The sequence below is a fragment of the Hippocampus guttulatus genome, chromosome 1 (assembly GCF_054856545.1).
Source record: "Hippocampus guttulatus isolate MCC_2025c chromosome 1, RoL_Hgut_1.0, whole genome shotgun sequence".
NCBI classification, from domain to species: Eukaryota; Metazoa; Chordata; class Actinopteri; order Syngnathiformes; family Syngnathidae; genus Hippocampus; species Hippocampus guttulatus.
In genome coordinates this window covers 33988981-34008193 of record NC_141261.1, presented here as the reverse complement: position 1 = coordinate 34008193, position 19213 = coordinate 33988981, and the positions used below count along the sequence as shown (strand labels likewise).

General features: G+C 43.6%; 1 protein-coding gene across 1 annotated transcript; it reads left to right on the top strand.

Annotated features, from left to right (window-relative positions):
• Positions 1-1748: 1748 nt before the first annotated feature.
• mrgbp (MRG/MORF4L binding protein) lies at positions 1749-17005 on the top strand. The gene is made up of 5 exons (XM_086127565.1): positions 1749-1955; positions 14149-14270; positions 16055-16136; positions 16228-16302; positions 16370-17005. Exons 1-5 carry the CDS (start codon positions 1814-1816, stop codon positions 16582-16584), a joined length of 636 nt encoding a protein of 211 aa, XP_085983691.1. The 5' UTR covers positions 1749-1813; the 3' UTR covers positions 16585-17005.
• Positions 17006-19213: the final 2208 nt, after the last annotated feature.

The window sequence follows — 19213 nt, the reverse complement described above, 5'->3', positions numbered from 1 at the left end:
AAATCAAGTGAGCCGCCACTGCAATTGTCATACTGTGCATTACGGTAATCTGTCGCCAGCGAGCGGCGTTGGCCACCTTCAAAATAAAAGAGACACCACTCATGCATAAACGTCATTTGTTCGGGTTAAAAGAAATTAATAAAAATATAAAATAAGTAATTTCTTGGCTGTCAGCTAACGATACGTTCACCCCGGAAGAACAAGAACTTTCACAACAGCACAAAAAAGCGTTCTCAAGTGGAGATAGAAAATAAAGTCAATGGTAATTCCACATCAATTTCATCTGATATTAAAAAATATAGAATTAAAAAAATCAGTCTGGGTGATCGCGCAACCACACCAGGTTGTCGACACACTCGGCCACGCCAGGTATACAACCACAGTACTGGCATTCAGATCGAATGTTCCATTACCAATTAAAATGCCTCTCAAATATGACATTTTGAGCTCCTCTGCTTATTTCAAAAGATTCTTGAAAATGAATTTCAGTTATCCCTCAATCAAACCAGACCTGCAGGACACTAGAGCACTGCAGGTATCCAACAAGACCATTCGGATCTGATGTCGGCCTCTGAAAAGTGACAAGATGGCCTGCGTTCTGACATGACCTGCATTCTAACATGCTGATATTTTCGCCCATTTATAGAACATCCTAAAAGAAGGAATCCAGCACCCCGGCTCTCCACCCAGACCACCCTCGTCCTGATCAGATGTTGCATTTTGAAATAAAAGGCCTCTGAAAACTGGCATGTTGACCTGATTTCTGACAAGATGATCTGAACGCCTAACATGTTGACATTTTCGACCGTTTTGAAAAAATTCCTAAAAAACTGAGTTTCCGTTATCCCATCAGGGATAATTACAGCACTCCGGCTTTCCAACGTGACATCTCCCGTCTGAATCCGATTATGCATTTGGGAATAAGCCCTCACGGGAGGTGTCACGTTGGAAAGCCGGAGTGCTGTATCCAGAATATCCATAACTACCCTAATGTTTTTGTTATGTGTCTTTTGGGCGTAAATTCTGACAGAGTCTCGCCAATAATGGAATTCAACACGGCATTTAACCTTCTGGCAAATATCAAGGCAAATATTTTCTAATCATTATTGAGTAGCGACATAGGACGCCAATCATCACTCGGAGAAGTATCTTTGGTTTGGGAATTAAAGTAGTTAAACCTTGAGACATTGTGGTAGAAAGTGTATGAGAATGACCCTAAATTTTAAAATGGAAGGGAGCGGGGACTTCCTTGATTTTACCCCCTAAAGAATACATTTAAAATTAATTGGATAAAACAGTTTTTGTGTTATCCCACATCTCTTTGGAACTTTATACCAAATTATATACTGTATTTTCTCAAATTGGAGGTCTTAACCTTGTACTTTGTGTGTGACTACAAAGTAGAAAAAAATCCCTTGGCTTATCCACTTTCCACAAACAAATGCTCTTTGCCTGGTCTTTGATATACAGTACAAACATAAATTTTCCCCACATAAATAAATACTGTATTTGGAATAGCCGTCATATCTTGTATAAGAATCGATTCTTAATTTTTTTTATCAGTTTGACATAACAACCGTAATATGAGTGAGTTAAGTTTTACATTTCTATTTTTTATTTTGGGAAACATTGTGGTTAAATAATAGGTTTTATAATACACTATAATTATCCAGACTCACATCTCATTTAAGTAGGTGGCGGTAATGCACCAAAAGTAACAACGAGAAGAAGAAGTATACGATGACAGACCTTCCGGTCGAAACCAAACAAAACATCCGACCAAATTAGCCGAGTCGAGTCTGTTGTCTCGACGATGGGGGAGGCCGACCTGACACAGAACCAAGCCGACGAGAAGCCCCCGGACGCGTCCTTGATCCCCGGCGAGGAGTCAGTGGTGTGGAGCCACGAGGTGGAGGTGTGCCTTTTCCACGCCATGATCGGACACAAGCCTGTCGGTAAAACGAAATGCTAGTTGTTGTTGTCTTAGCTCATCTGTCTGTTCGTTTTCCTTTTATCATATAGAATTAATGGTTCAGCATCTTGATCATTCAAAATAATAATTGCCGTTATACGTGCGACTTTTATGAATATTTTTATGATCAAATCTTAACCTGAAATAGTTAAAAGTCCCTCAATTTCTTTGTCAGGTTTATATTTCGTCTTTTACAATACCACATACATTCTCGAATGGGCCTAATTTGTTGTTTTATATGATAGTAATAAAAAAGGCGTGGTCATTATTGTCGTGACCGGCAACTGTCCTGCTAGCGTTATTTTATTGCGGTCAGGCGAGCCTCCACTCGCAAAATTGAAGTCAATCCACCCGCCACAGCGATTGTTAATACTGTGCATTACGGTAATCTGTCCAACTAATCGAATGCACGGTCGTCGTTTGGACTTGATATAATGTTATAAAGTAACTTCTCAGAGGTCAGGCAACGATGAGTTCACCCAGGGAGAATGAAAAGTGTCCCAGAAGAGCGCCAAAAAAAATTTGAGGATGTGACAGAAACCAAAGTGAATGTTAACTCTACATCATTGACAACAATTAGCAGATTAAAAACTTTTTTTTTTTTTAAAACATCAAAAAATGAATTTTCGTTATCCGGGAACCAGACGAGGTCTCGGGCACACTAAGCCACCCAAGGTATTCAACCAAAGTTATCATTGAGATCTGATTGACCTCTGAAATCTGACCTTTACAACCTGAATTCAAAAAAATCATTAAAAACGTTTTTGTTATCCCGCAACCAGACCAGGTCCATGGCACACTAAACCGCCCCAGGTATGCAGCCAGACTACTTTCATTCACATCTGGAGAAAACCCAGTTAGGTCTGTGGCACTTCTCGATAAGCAAATAACAGAAAAGGCAGCCATTTATCATGAATGAACTTTCTGAACTGAGATTGGTTGTAGGGAAAGACGACGTGAAAACGCAGACTCCTCGGATAAACTTTTAAAATCAGACTGGTCAAATGAAGCAACTTTGTTTCCTCAAGAGAGTTATCACAACATCCCAAATTTTTTGATTGTACTGAAGAGTGCCTATTCTTGAGTCATGTAATTGCCACCTGGAGTCTTATAATTATTTTGTGTCCGGATGGGGCAAGCTTGTTGGCTGGATCGTTTTCTCGCGACAGCAAAGGTATGTTACTTTTGATTGACAGAGTACGTCGATCACACTTATTTGTGTTCGAATAAACTCGTCTTGCTTTTCATCGTCGAAGCTTTTCAAGCTAGCGCTTAGCTTCCTCGCTCCAAACAAAGAGACGCGCTTGTTTGCAACACATCACTCAGCAGCCATCAAGTCTGAAAGTAAAGTGTTGTGATTGTGTGAAAATGTGTGCAAGACCGCCAAAAAATGTTTTGTGATACTCTTATCAACGTCTAAAATTTGTATTCCTACATTATTAACAGATTAATGTTGAACGGCAATGTGAACTAAAACTTGAATGGGTATGTCAAGAATCACATCTCCCCTGAATTTACATTTAAAGGTTAATCTTATGACCCTCCGCACATGAAAAAGCAAATATCTTGTCCAGGGAAGCCAAGACAACAAGTATTATAAAAAAAATGATGAGATTTATTCGAGAAAGAAAAAAACCATGGAGGGACACCGTTCATCTGTCAAGGGAGCTTTCGCCCCCTCCGTGTCTTGCACTCTCATTTTATCTTGTTGGGAGGTGGTGAAGGTCAGCATTTTGAGTAGCTACACAGAGTACAGACTACTGCATGGGCAGGCAACTTTGCTTATCTGCAAAATAACTGGTCAGCATTCAATAGCACGAACAGTTACTTCCATTTCGCGCTGTTACATATCAAATTGGCATTTCACAAACATCAACTGATATTGAGTAATCAGAGCATATCCTGATGTTGTGATGGTGTAAAGTCGTCACGTTGAAGATTTCATAGATTGATCGTGCTCGTCGTCTCTCACACAACTTCTTCGTCCACACCCCACCCCCACCCCCACCCACCCACATTCACAACCGGTACCACAAAGCAGAGATGTGTTCCTCGAGCCGGTCCTTGGCCTCGAGGACCGAGGGGCGGTCCTTGGTCCTCGGCCTAGGCCTCGGAGTCAAGTCCTTGGTCCTAGGCCTTGGCCTCGGGAGTCAAGTCCTTGGCCTTGGCCTTGGCCTCGGATTGCCGGTCCTCGGACACAATGAGGGATTAGAGCAGTGGTGGGCAAACTACGGCCCGCGGGCCGGATCCGACCCGTTGGTCTTTTTAATCCGGCCCGCCGAAGGTTGGTACACAATTAAGGTTCGATGTCAACGACTGCATTCATTTCATTTGGACTTGTAATGACAGGCATTTCAACGCCAGGTGGCGCAGTTACTTGAAGTTGCAGAGCATAGGGAGGGAGGGGGAGACGATACGGAAGCCCGCAGTAGCGCCAAATCAAGCAAATCCCATTCGATACGACGGAATAAGTGTGTCCGTGCCGCTATTTCCTATCATTGGATCCAAAACAGCGACATGCAAGTGACTCTTTATTGCAGTGAGTTTAACTGAAATAGCGAAAATGTTTACGTCCTATAGATCATGGCATCCAAACGAAGAGGAACAGTAATGGCTGCGGAAGAGAAAGTGAAGTGTATCTGATTAAACCAAGAGGGTTACGAAGTATGAAACATTCAGGAGACACTTGGAGTATGAAAGACTCAAATCTACAAGACTTTGAAAAACGAGGAAGTGATTCTTGCTCAGTCTGATTCTGGCTGTTTCCATGCTCAGAGTGAATTGCTTGCGGCTCGACGGACAGTCGAGTAAATAATAAACGTTTCCTGGAATGGTTTGACTGTTATTGTGCGAAAAACTTTCCGCAAACTGGACCGCTAATAAGAGAGCAATCGAGTTCCATAGCGCTAATACTTCGAAGCGTCCCGTGGCTGGGTTCAAAAGTTCGTTGCACAACATCAGCTGAGCAACGTTGTCTTGTGTGGTGATCGAGGGGAGGTCATATTCGAGACATTGAGTGAGTGGAAAGAAAGCCACCTGGTCTTTTACTCGTCTCATTTTGTAGCAAATAGTCCTAACTTTGTTAGATTTTGTCATATACCTGTACTGTATGCTGCAGTTTTTGGAAAATATCTTGTTGCACTTTGTTGCTTTTGTTGTCACACATGTATGTTGTTAACATACTTGGACGTTCATACAGGACATGTACCATAATTGTTTCACGGTTCTCATTAAAAAAAGTATGGTAATACTTTAATGCTTCTGTTCTGTTGATGTTTGGTATGGACTGTCAACATATACAGTTTTTTATATGTACCGTATCTTGTGCTGACCCGGCCCACCTGTCAAATTTAGAAATCAATGTGGCCCCCGAGCCAAAAGGTTTGCCCGCCCCTGGATTAGAGCCTCGAAACCCTTGTATAAGGGCCGCCAAAATCACGAAGGAATCTAATAAATTCCATCCAAGGAAACCCATATTGATGGATTAACTCTGGCGCTTAAAGAGGGGCGGGTCTGCCACTGACGGGTAACAGTTAGCGCAACGTATAAAGAGCGGCATCAGAGTTAGTTTCAATCACGGTTTGTTGCGTTCGCGATCGGCAGTTTAAATAGCGTGTAAAGCCTTTCTGTAACAGTGGTGTCTTTTATTTAGTTATTTTTGCACAGTCGTCACGTTTGTGCAGTCGCACTAGAATGTTTGTTTGAACCAAGTAATTTGCGTTCCAGCTGGAGTCAATAATGTCGGCACTTCCCTTTCGGGTTTGGCCGTTGGGATTTGGAGTCCTTTTGCTCGATTCCAGTTATGTTTGCTGAATGCTTTCTCATGTTTGGAATAATGAATATTGATAATACATAGTTTAAAATCATGGTTGATTTAATTATTTTTTATTATTATTGTGAAGTTGAAGTTATTAATTAATGTAGTATTAGTGGGAGTGGTAATAATAGTAGTACTCAGAGAATGTTTAGAGATTCAGCCATCTCGTTACCTCTGCGTCCCGCGTCCTAGACGCATAATTTTCCTACGGGACGCACAGTTCCAAACAATGTGCGTTTTTGGGACGCAAGGAAATTTCTCAGTCAAAACAAACAAACAAACTAAAAAACTACGGCAAGCCTGAGGATTTCACAGGAACAATCGTTACCGGTAGCGTGTCGTTTCCGTGGCGTCATTTTCACGGTACCGAAAAATAGTTTAACTATAAAAGTCACCGCACTTGAGTTTACTGTGTGATCAACGCAATTTCACTGCGCCTGTATGTGTGTTTGTGGTGTGTGAGTGTGTTTCTTCTAATTTACTTTGGTTTTGTTTTGTTTTCAGTGTTGGGGGGGACACAACAGATGACGATATGTGCGCATACGGGTTGTTATTTTAGTCCGCAAACTGAGGAATCGCGCGGATGAAAGTTTGAGATGGCGGCGAAAAAAACTCGCCAAGGTCTACCAATTACGATATTTAAGAAATGGGAATGCTTGTCTGATTTTTCGTACGAATCGTCCAAAGGGCGTATCCCTAAACTCACCTGTGACGTATGCACAGAACGCGAGAGCGAAATACGATGCGAGGCACGATTACGAGGCAAATTGGTCATTAGATTTGTAGACTAATCGCTGTGAAAAATATTATGAAACAGTATTGGTTATTGTATAATTTACTGGTTGTAGCATGGTAACTTTATGAATAAAACATTCGTCACAAGGTGTAGTAATGCTAATGTTAACTGTTGGTAGAACTAATGATGACGTGTGTTAAATTCCATCCATTCATTTTCTGAACCGCTTGATCCTCACTAGGGTCGCGGGGGGTGCTGGAGCCTATCCCAGCCGTCTTCGGGCAGTAGGCGGGGACACCCTGAATCAGTTGCCAGCCAATCGCAGGGCACACAGAGACGAACAACCATTCATGCCCACACTCACACCTAGGGACAATTTGGAGTGTTCAATCAGCCTGCCATGCATGTTTTTGGAATGTGGGAGGAAACCGGAGCACCCGGAGAAAACCCACGCAGGCCCGGGGAGAACATGCAAACTCCACACAGGGAGGCCGGAGCTGGAATTGAACCCGGTACCTCTGCACTGTGAAGCCGACGTGCTAACCCTGTGTGTTAAATTCTTTCATCAAATTGATCGTAGATTACACATGCATCGTCTTGGGAAGAGGATGTCAAGCCACATCAATACTTACCTGTATTAATGATTACCAGTCAATTAATCTTTGCAGTGTGAGATTGGAAAAAATACTCTGATGATGCCACACGAGTACACCAGTTTTTGATCCATTTATTTTTTGGAATAAACCTGGAGTACACAGCTGCTGATGTAATGTTCATTGTTAATGCATAGTTTTCAAACATTGACCCTTGAAACATTATACTTTTGAGTTTCGGAATTCTTGATTATCAATATCAGTCAAAATAGAAAAATGGGTTCCCATGATGAACGTTTACGGAACCTAACATTTGTTATCGTAGTTTCCCATTGGATAATCCGACGGAACCGAAAAACGGTTACCATGAATTTCCGAAATCCTCAGGCCTGCTCCTGAATTATTTAAATTTTTGCAGCATTTGTTTATCATTGTATGTATATGTTGTTGTTTGTGTTATTATCGTATGCAATTGAATAAGTAGAATAAGTAGACTAAAAAGCCCAAGATGGCCGCTTGTGCGCCAGTGTGTTCGGCGACGCTCCTGCCATTTCGGGTTTTTTTACTTTTCGCAATGCTTGTTACCTCCCTAACAGCGTCTCGGTTGGTTTATGATCGCCGATCGTTGTTATTGATTCAACAACACGTCGGAGATTCGGCCGCGTTTTGGCAAGACGGTGGTGAAAAGACGCTACCTCCGTTCTTGGCTAACCTGCCGGCTAATCTCTTCCGCGTTCGCTCGCCCCCTTCACAGAAGCGCCGTCGCCGCGGCAAACGTAGCGGTCAGCTCGTGAAGCTAAAACGGGATCTGAGACACACTTCGATCGCTCCGGCGTGGTGTGCCCTCAACCCCGTCGCCTCGTGCTTGCTAACAGTCGTTGGCTCTCCCGTCGCGCCACGGCATTTCTACCCTCCACGCCTTTCTCGGGGAGGAATCCAGCGAAAGCTTTTGAGGGAATTCCCCCGGGCTCGGCGATCGGAAGAGGCAATCCCTCCCGTTGCTACTCCCACAAGGATCGCGTTGTTAAACGCCCGGTCGCTGACGAACAAGACCCATATTCTGAGGGAGTATTTCCTTTCCAATGACTTGGATTTCCTGTGTCTGACGGAGACTTGGGCAGGTACTGGTGAGTACAACGCTTTGCTTGAATTGTTGCCACCCGACTGTGATTTCCTCGATACCCCGAGGACATCAGGCCGTGGTGGAGGAACGGTGAGCATCTTTAAGAACAATTTCAAATGTAAACGGTGCACATTCACCACATCGGCCACCAGCTTTGAAGCAACCTTCTTTGAAGTCGGTCGTGTTTTCCCGGTGCTCTGTGCTGTCATTTACCGTCCTCCTAAATACAACAAAGACTTTTTAAGCGACTTTTCAACCTTTCTTGCGGAAATCAGGCTGAGATATGATCATATCCTCCTAATGGGGGATTTTAATATCCATGTGTGCTGTCAGGAAAAAAACGCTAGCAAAGGACTTCTTAAGACTTATCGACTCTTTTAATTTCGTGCAGTATGTGACCAGCCCAACACATGAACAAGGTCATGTTTTAGACCTTGTCCTTGCTTATGGTCTACCGGTGTCAAATCTGGAAGTCCTTGAAAATGGGATTTCTGATCACATGGCAGTTTTATTTGACGTAGTCTTATCGCATGCTGCTGTGAAATCTGCCGCTCCTAGTTTTAAACGCCGAATTTTTAACCCTCGCACTGCTGGTCGTTTCTCTGATGCCTTTAATAACCTTTGCGTACCCTCGTCTAACACAGAGGAACTCACCTCTTGGTTCAACTCATCATGCTGTGCCATCCTGGATTTGGTGGCTCCTTCAAAAACTGTGCTCCCAAAACCTAAACCCGAGCCATGGTTTAACGACATTACCCGCGCAGCTAGGCAGGGGTGTCGCAAAGCCGAACGCAAGTGGAAAAATGACAAATTGCATGTCTCTTATCAAATTTGGAAAGACTGCTGGCATAACTACCAGCTCACAGTAAAAGAGGCCAAAAGAGAATATCTGTCGGACCTTATTCAAGCTAACCGTCACAACCCACGCGCACTATTTAAAACAATAGATTCTGTACTCAAACCCCCTCTGCCTACTTGCTCGGATTCTTCACCCGAGATGTGCAACAGATTCCTTCAGTTTTTCATTGATAAGGTCTCTACAGCTAGGACTCCGGTCTCAAATACCGCATCTGACCCCTCTGTCCATGTTCCATATTCAGCTGTGCTAAATTCTTTTGAAACTGTGTCCTTGGCGCTTTTGGAGGATGTAGTTCGCCAGACAAAGCCACCTGGCTCCCCTTGCGACTCTCTTCCCCCGCACTTCTTTCAGGAGGTTCTCCCGAGTGTTGGCGCATCAGTCTTGGATATCATCAACAGCAGCCTCTCTTCTGGTGTAGTTCCCCAACAGTTTAAACATGCTGTGGTCCAACCCTTGATCAAGAAAGCTGGCCTTGATCCAGATGTGCTGTCAAGTTTCAGGCCCATTTCCAAGCTGCCTTTCATTTCCAAAATTCTGGAAAAAGTGGTGCACATGCAGTTGAAAATTTTCTTGGATGAACATAACATCTTGGAGGTCTTCCAGTCAGGTTTCAAGACGATGCATAGCACGGAGTCAGCCCTGTTACGCGTTTCTAATGACATCCTCCTGGCAAATGACTCTGGAGACCACGTGTGTCTAGTTTTATTGGACTTAACTGCAGCATTTGATACAGTGGATCACAGTATTCTGCTGTCTCGTTTGCAGCACTTGGTGGGCATTGGCGGCAGTGCTCTTGAGTGGTTTAGGTCCTATTTAGCTGACAGAACCTTCTGTGTCAGCCTTGGCTGCTCTGAGTCACGCACTGCTCCCCTGTCATGTGGTGTTCCACAGGGCTCAATTCTGGGGCCTTTGCTGTTCTCGCTGTATCTGCTCCCATTGGGTTCCATCTTAAGGAAACATGGTATTCCCTTCCACTGCTATGCAGATGACTGCCAGATCTATGTCCCACTGAGCAAGAAAGACGCCTTCTCATTAAGGCCACTCCTATCCTGTCTGGAAGAAATCAAAACCTGGATGGCACAAAATTTCTTGAGATTCAATGAAAAGAAGACAGAGGTGATATTGTTTGGTCCCAGTGGCCCTTGTACATTCCATCCTGTAGACTTGGGCCCCCTGTCTCCTTATCTTAAGTCAACAGTCTCAAACTTGGGCCTTAAACTGGACAGTGATTTCAAACTCGATCGGCAAATTGGTGCCGTTGTTAAATCCAGCTTCTTTCACCTTAGACAGCTGGCCAAAATAAAACCTCTCCTCTCACATGAACACTTTGAGATGGTAATTCATGCCTTTGTCACATCCCGGCTCGATTACTGCAATGCCCTTTACTTTGGAGTCAGCCAGTCCTCCATTAAGCGCCTTCAGCTGGTCCAGAATGCCGCCGCTCGCCTCTTGACTGGTACTCGTAAGAGGGAGCACATAACTCCTACTCTGGCATCCCTTCACTGGCTCCCCATTCATTTTAGAGTTATTTTCAAGATCCTCTTATTTGTTTTCAAATCTCTGAATAATCTCGCGCCACCTTACCTCTCTGAGCTCATCCGCCCCTACACACCTGCCCGGCGCCTCAGGTCTGTGGACCAGACTTTATTAGAAGTACCAAGAACTAAACTGAGGCTCAGAGGGGATCGAGCCTTTTCTGTTGCTGGTCCCTCTCTCTGGAATGACCTCCCACTAAACATTCGGCAAGCCTCCTCGCTGCCCATCTTCAAAACCCTCGTCAAAACTCACTTGTATTCTTTGGCATTCGACTCAGCATGACTTAGATTTGTTCTTGGTTTTACTGTTTGGTGCTTTCTACCGCCTTTATTACCGATTTGTCTTACTGTTTATTGGGCATGTTAAATTGCTCCATGTACAGCACTTTGTATGCAGCGATGGCTGTTTGAAAGTGCTCTATAAATACTGTTGACTTGACTTGACTTGACTTTCAGAATTCGAAATTTGGGACTCTCTCAATCCATAATGGCACTCATACTTTTCTGAACAGCGAGTCCCTGGGACTCGCTGCCGGTAAACTGTAAAATTATCACTGAGAGATTACCGCTTTTTCTGCAGTCAGTGATTGACTTCTATGCAAAGTCATTTCTCAACTTGTGTTCCGTGCCATGTCATGCCTGTTGAGTGTTGATTTACTTCATATTAAGAAACTACTGCACTAAAATATTAATTCATAAATGTATATCATATGCTTTTATTTTTGTTTTTCTCAGTATAAATAACACGTACCCTGACTGTTCTACTCTTTGAATAAAAACACTTCATTCAAGCGTTAGGGAGCGCAAGGGGTTATGATGGAGGGGTGTTGCAAATCATGAAGACCTGCCAAGTGGTATGATAGCATTGTTTTATACATGTCCTCGGCTAGGCTTCAGTTTCAAAATCAGTCCTTGGTCTTGGCCTTGGCCTCGGAGGCAAGTCCTTGGTCCTTGGCCTTGGCCTTGCCCCAGAAAATTTTCCAAGTCCTTGGCCTTGGCCTTGGCCTCGGAGTCAAGTCCTTGGCCTTGGCCTTGGCCTCGGGTTGCCGGTCCTTGGACACAACACTGCCACAAAGTAACATTTCTTATCTCTAGTTGACTAATTTCGAGCAACCATAAACAGTAGAGGTGTTCACCATTAATAACTCAACTCAACTGTATTTATGGAGCACTTTCAAACAGCCATCGCTGCATACAAGGTATTGTACATGGAGCAACTAACATATAAAACACTAAAGCAATAAATCCGTAACAAAGATGTTAGAAAGCACCAAATAGTAAAACTAAAATCAAATCTGAGTCATATGCCAAAGAATACAAGTGAGTTTTGAGGCGGGTTTTAAAGATGGGCAGCAAGGAGGCTTGCCGAATGTTCAGTGGGAGGTCATTCCAGAGAGAGGGACCAGCAACAGAAAAGGCTCGATTCCCTCTGAGCCTCCGTTTAGTTCTTGGTACTTCTAATAATGCCTGGTTCGCAGACCTGAGGCGCCGGGCAGGCGCATAGGGGTGGATGAGCTCAGAGAGGTACGGTGGCGCGAGGTCATTTAAAGATTTGAAAACAAATAATAATATGAAGACAAACATAATTAAAATACATCCAAGTGCAATTATCTTTGAATTGAATACATTTGAATTGAAATGAACAATAAAATCCATCCATCCATTTTCCGAACCGCTTGATCCTCACTAGGGTCGCGGGGGGTGCTGGAGCCTATCCCAGCCATCTCCGGGCAGTAGGCGGGGGACACCCTGAATCAGTTGCCAGCCAATCGCAGGGCACACAGAGACGAACAACCATGCGCGCTCACACTCACACCTAAGGACAATTTAGAGCGTCCAATCAACCTGCCATGCATGTTTTTGGAATGTGGGAGGAAACCGGAGTACCCGGAGAAAACCCACGCAGGCCCGGGGAGAACATGCAAACTCCACACAGGGAGGCCGGAGCTGGAATTGAACCCGGTACCTCTGCACTGTGAAGTTGACGTGCTAACCACTGGACTACCGGGCCGCCGAACAATAAAATATCTTTGATAAATATGCCCCCCCCCCTAAAAAAAAGCAACTGTATTTTGCCTCTTGTATCTCATTCGGCTGCCTGCCTTCAGGCTGCACACTGCGTACAAATGTTCAAACAGTAGGGGTCTATTAGAACACAGAATAAAATATTTTAGGTGTCCAAATGTTCCACCTTAATTAGAAATGCATATGCATGCGAGTATCTCGCCCATTCTCACTCTCACCTGTATGCAAAGCAATAGGAATTACGACAGTATGTTCCTGCAGATACTTTAAAGGTGTTGATGTAACTATGAACTATGAATCATTTTGTATTCAATGGAGTTTGCAGTGCTTTAGGATTACAATTAAAAATACTCTTATATTTTGTTCTTTCACATGGTGTGATATTGGTGCGGTATCAGCTCGGTATCGAGGGCTAAAAAAATGGTAACACAAATAAGCTGCTCCTTCTTTTTTGGCCTACCTGTGTACTGGCGCAATCGCCGCCAAATGTCCAACATAAGAACAACAGTCGAGCGATCACCGCTCCTCACGAACATGCTTATATGAACTTGAATTTTGTGTTTTAGGAATATTGTATTGAATAATCTTTCAGTGGAAGATGTCATTTGTTCACATTTTGTTATGCAGCACATGTTATACTGTATGTCAATATACAGTATCTAAGATTGAAGCAGATTCAATTTGGCGTGTAGTTTGGGTGAAGGCAACTCTTCTTTGAACAATTGTCACAGCGCCGTCCAGCATTAAAAGTAACAAGTACAATGCAGGCACCCATGGACAGATGTGTTTGCAAAGTATCGTGGGACATGGAGATCCAGTGACAACGTTGCATGTTCTAGACAAGATGGAGCCGGCACAAGTGGCTGCTTCGATTACGCGCTCCTTAGTATTATCTTTGTTTTTGTCGTTTTCGTTCATTTTTGTCGACCGTACGCCGCTTACTTACTCGAGAAGACTTAAGAAACATTAGGGAGTCTGCGCTGGGACTTTTTCGCACACATGTTTTTCGGAGTTGATAGCTGGCCCACCACCTTTTACAGCTACTACTCAAGGACTTTCTGTGCAATTGCGCACTTAAAAGTTGTTCTACAAATACTGCTACTGATGACTTTAAAATGGTCCAACGATTAACTGCACAACCGTCATATTATATTGTACCACTGATCACTCTAGCTCTTCTCGATGACTCTGCACATTGTCGCACAGCTGTCAGTGGGTGGTACTACTGCACAATGGTACCCTTACATGATGGAAAGTCTATCGATACTTATATGTCATATCTTCGTTTGTCGTAGTTTCTTGTTATTGCAATACTAGTGTAGCCTATACTACCAGAGACAAATTCTTTCTGTGTTCTACATACTTGGCCAATAAAGATGATTTTAATTCTGATCATTGCTGACTTTGCATACTCAAGGCAGCAGACAAACGCATCTACTGTATTCCATTCAGTTGATTGTCTCTGTGTGCATTTGTGTTCATGCGCAGGAGTGAACCGTCACTTTCACATGATCTGCATCCGAGACAAGTTTAGTCAGAACATCGGCCGCCAGATCTCCTCTTCAGTCATCTGGGATCATCTGGGAACCATGTATGACATGCAGGCACTGGTAAGGATGCACAAACGCATGAACACACAAACTTAGTGTTGTGTAATAAACACTGCTAAGAGTAGCAATGTGACAAGTTTTTCAAAATGCAAAGTCTGGTGGGAAAGGCCACTTCAGACAGATTTCAAAAGTCAGTGAAGGTTTCTGGATCAATTTTGCTTTTTGCGTGGGAGGTAAAAAAAAAAAAAGAAAAAAGTGTTTTGGGGGAATGCTTTTGTGTTATTTCGCCCCTCTAATTATCTGGTTCAAAGAAAGCACCATCAAATTACAGTAAAACGTTATTTCACTATTTTTCAACATCGCTTTACAGATCTGAATGCTGAATTCAATTTTGAACTTTTTCTTTCAAAGACGGTCATTCAGATGACATAATTAACATTAATTATGCAGATTGAAGGTTGATTTATTCATATTTCTTCATTTTTTTAATGCTTCTCTCCCAAAGCAAAATAATGATGCTAAGCTAGTTTTTTATATATATATATATATATATATATCTCCCCGGAATTTTCACAAAAGTCCACTTTCATCTCTGATAAGTAGAATTTCCTTTAATGTGGTCAAATGTTCTTTTATTAAACAAAAAAATACATTTTGCTTGGCTAGTACATTATTCTTAAAACTGGGCTATAAATCAGGGGTGTCCAACCCTGGTCCCCAAGGGCCGATGTCCTGCATCTTTTCCAAGTCTCCCTGCTGCAACACACCTGATTCAAATGATCACGATCGTTATGTTGCTTCTTCAGACCTTGCTGATGAGCTGATCCTTTAGTTTCAATGGATCGTAGTTTATTTTAGATCCTTCAGTTTTAATAGGAATCATGTGGAGTATGTGGGTCTCCTAAATACTTGTGATAGCCGAAACCAAGTTAGGTAAAAATAATTGCATCCAAATGCATTTCATGTGCCCCCTGAAGACTGAGGACTGATGATGGTCTGAGAAGGATATACCGGTACAGTGATCCCTCGCTGTATTACGCTTCATTTATAGCGGCTTCATTACCTAGGGGTTTTTTTTTTTCCGAAGTACTGTATACAGAAAAAAAATGTCGAATGACTCAGAGGTTTTGTACATGCCTGTTGGTTCCCGGCGTAATGTCGACCAATGACAGCACGAGCGGATTTATCCCATGAGTTGATTGGCTGCGCATCTTTGGAGGCCCACCCAGCACCTTCCCTTGTGCCTCGTCACGCTGTTGACTCTCTGATCAGTGTGTCTCTGTTAACTCTTGTTCGCCTGCTTATCTCTGGCATACTTTCTTCTGTTGTGTTTGCTACTGTATGTGCGAGGGGAGGGGGAGAGGGAGAGAGAGAGAGAGATTGGGCGATATTGGGCTTGTACAAAAAAAGCAGCACGTGTCTCTTAACTGATTAATTGTCTTGTCATAAACACGTCGGCTGCGCAGGGATAGCTGGCCAGGAGCTAGCTGGAGGCTAACCGTGGCTACACCGTCAAAGCGTAAAGTGAGATTCGCCTTCTATGTCACCAACACAAGTCTCTTCCTTATAAACACACTTTGGTGCGGCACATTCAAACGATTCAGTTCCTGTATTGGTAACGTGATTCTTTCTTAAAGCAATACACGCGCCGATACAGAGTTTGCGGAAAAGATTTGCAAATCATTGTATTAAACTTTTATTTATGTTTTACACAATTCCCCAACAAGGTGGCAATTATTATGAACATTGCATAGACTGGAATTTTACTGGATTATTTTAATGTTTGTTTTTTTCCTACAGTGGAAATGTGTTACACTCTATATAATGTGTGTTTGTGCATGCAGCACGAGTCGGAGATCTTGCCCTTTCCGAACTCTGAGAAGAGTTTCTTTCTGCCTGATGACATCATCCAGGAAGTGAAGGAAGGTGGGAGCTGATTGGCTAAACTGGTCTTTTGTTGATTGTGTCATTGAAACAATTTGCATATCAACCAACCAAACCACCCCCTTCGGTTCAGGCAAGCTGTGCTTGGAGGAGGAGCCCAAGGAGGAGCTGGAGCTGGAGCGGGAGCAGCCTGCAACGCACGAAGAAGGTACAAGATGACTGAAGCAACACACACGTGGGTGGAGAGATAATCTTTGATCACCTCCGTCTTTCAGGAAGTAACTCCTCGCTCAAGATGTCAGAGCGGACTAGCAGTAGCCGTGACAAGGAGAAGGGTGGTGTTGATGGTGCAGCTACAGGAGGAGGAGGAGGAGGCGGAGGAGCTGGTGGGAAGGAAGCAGAAAAGAGGAAGAGGAGTCGTGGTGCTGAGAAGCTCCTGTTGTTGTCCAACCCTGCCAGTCCCGGAGGAGCCAAGAGAAGACGTACATGACCGTGCGACTGGTCAATTGAGAAGAGCTGGTGTCTCTCTCTTCATGACCTTTGTTAGTGACTAGAGGTCAATGCTCGGTTCGCTTTATGACCTTTTTTTAGTGACTGGAAGTCAATGCCCAGTTGCGTTTGAATCGTGATTAGCTGACAGAAAGTTGAAGACCGGCACACTGCGTACACAGGAAATGGACCCTGTAAGCGCTGGTATATCATTTTTGTCTCTCAGCAGATGACATCCTGATTTTTCTGGAGCCGTATTGTCGTGATTAGCATGCGAAATTAGCCTGCCAGCTGAGCCATGGCTTTAGATTGATCTTTTTTTTTTGGTCCCATTTTGATGTATGAAAAGAATCCCCTGTTTACTTCGCTGTTTTTCTGTCAACAACCAAATGATGCTCATTATTAAATTGATGTCACACACACTCAACCCTCTAATTATTACCCTACAAATTGAATACCAATGAGTATTTCCCCCAAATTTCTGGTCAAAGTTGGCAAAGGTGTAATTGTCTTTAAACATAAGCCTGAGTGATTATCCTGTGGTGTGTGGAATGGGGAAGGTTGAATCATTTTGAATAATTAAACCTGTTCAGTGCCCCGGTGGTCCAGTGGTTAGCGCGTCAACCTCCCAGTGCAGAGGTCCCGGGTTCAATTCCAGCTCCAGCCTCCCTGTATGGGTTTTGCATGTTCACTTCGGGCCTGCGTATGTTTTCTTCGGGTACCCCGGTTTCCTCCCACATTCCAAAAACATGCATGGCAGGCTGATTGAACACTCTCAATTGTCCCTCGGTGTGAGTGTGAATGGTTGTTTGTCTCTGTGTGCCCTGCGATTGGCTGGCAACCGATTCAGGGTGTCCTACTGCCCAAAGGCGGCTGGGATAGGCTCCAGCACCCTCCGCGACCCTTGTGAGGATAAGCCGATCGGAGGTTGGTTGGATGGATAAACCTGTTCACTTTTGAGAATGGCAAATCCCCTTGGTCAACTTGCCAAGAAAACCTGCTCGTTTCCGTTCCACCACCTCTCTGTAAAACTCTGAACAGGACTTGCTCCATAATACATTGAACAATGTCTGTGCGGGCAGAACACCGAGGGAGTTGAGTATCCTGAACGCCTGGTGGAATAAGCTGTACTTGAGCCTGCTGGTTCTAGCACAGACTAGAGCAGTGGTTCTCAATTATTTTCTGTCATGCCCCCCCAAGGAAGAGGAAAACATCTCGCCCCCCCCCCCCGCACGACTATAAATAGTATCATTTGTCTATAAAATTGTTATAAGTACACCTTTGCGTAACACTGTATCCTTATTAACGTATAAGAGAATTAAAAAAAATGGACCAAGTTTATGGACCAACTTACAACAAAGAATAGCTTTAGTAACTGGAACAGAAAATATTTAAAGTGCATCTGAAATTCAAAAATAACATTAAATCCTTGATTTAACAATAAATACAGTATATCTTGACTGACCGTGTGTCAAACCATACATTACTGAAAAATAGAATGACATAAAATCAATAACAAATAATGCATTCAAACTATTCACCAACATTATCTCAGGACCACAATGTTTAAAAAAACTAAGCAGCAAAACAAAACTATCTAAAATAATTTGTGCTTTTTTTTTTTTTTAATCAAAGATGACGTCTGGATTAATGGCTACAATGAGCACGTTTTGCAATGCACAGCTTTTCGAAGCGGGGTTGAAGCTGGACACAGCAACTCTCGGCTCCTGCTCAACGTGTAGACCTGTCTTTTAGTTTACTGAAGTAGCGGTCACAAAGCGACATGATTGTTGGCAATATTCGGCACATTTTCGCTGAAGAAAACTCAAGCAGCTTATCAGCGTGATTGGGGTGTAATGTCTTTAAGTGACGCCTTAATTTATTTGGCTTCATGCTGTCCGCTTCCAAAATTTTTAGACACAGTAAGCACATCGATCTTTACTCGTCTGCCACCGCAGTCAAGTTGAAGCCAAGCGCTACATACGCCTCGTCATATTTCCTCCCTGAGAATGCTCCCTGCGCAAACTCTGCCAATGAGAGCGCCACTGCCCCCTAACGTAGGGGAGGTGCAGCTGCATGTTATTTTAAAACAGTAAAAAAATTAAAAAGCATGTTCCCCGAGGTCAAACGCGCCCTCCTTGATGGAGCCTCGCGCCCCGACTATTTGAGAAAGACTGGACTAGAGGCATCGCGGTCTCCTCCCCGACGGCAGCCAGTCGAAGAGGCTGTGGAGATGGGTGGGTGTGGTCACCTGCGATCTGGATGGCTTTGCGGGTCAGACGAGAGTTGTAGATATCCACAAGTGTGGGGGGAGACACCAATGATCTTCTCAGCTGCTCTCACAACGCGCTGCACACTCTTTCGGCAGGACACGGTGCAAGCGCTGTACCACACGGTGATGAAGCCAATACTCTCAATGGTGCCTCTATAGAATGAGAATAGAAAATCCTCCAATTTCCACAACCGCTCATCCCCTTCCTTACAAACGAGGAGAGTCAATTGCGTTGCGATGCATTACAATACTGTAAACTGGATTTAAATGTTCCGTAAAGTTGGGTAACATTATGGCGCCCTCTCCTGTTACTGTCCAGACTTTCTTCTCCAACCCAAGTTTAAATTGAAAAATTTGA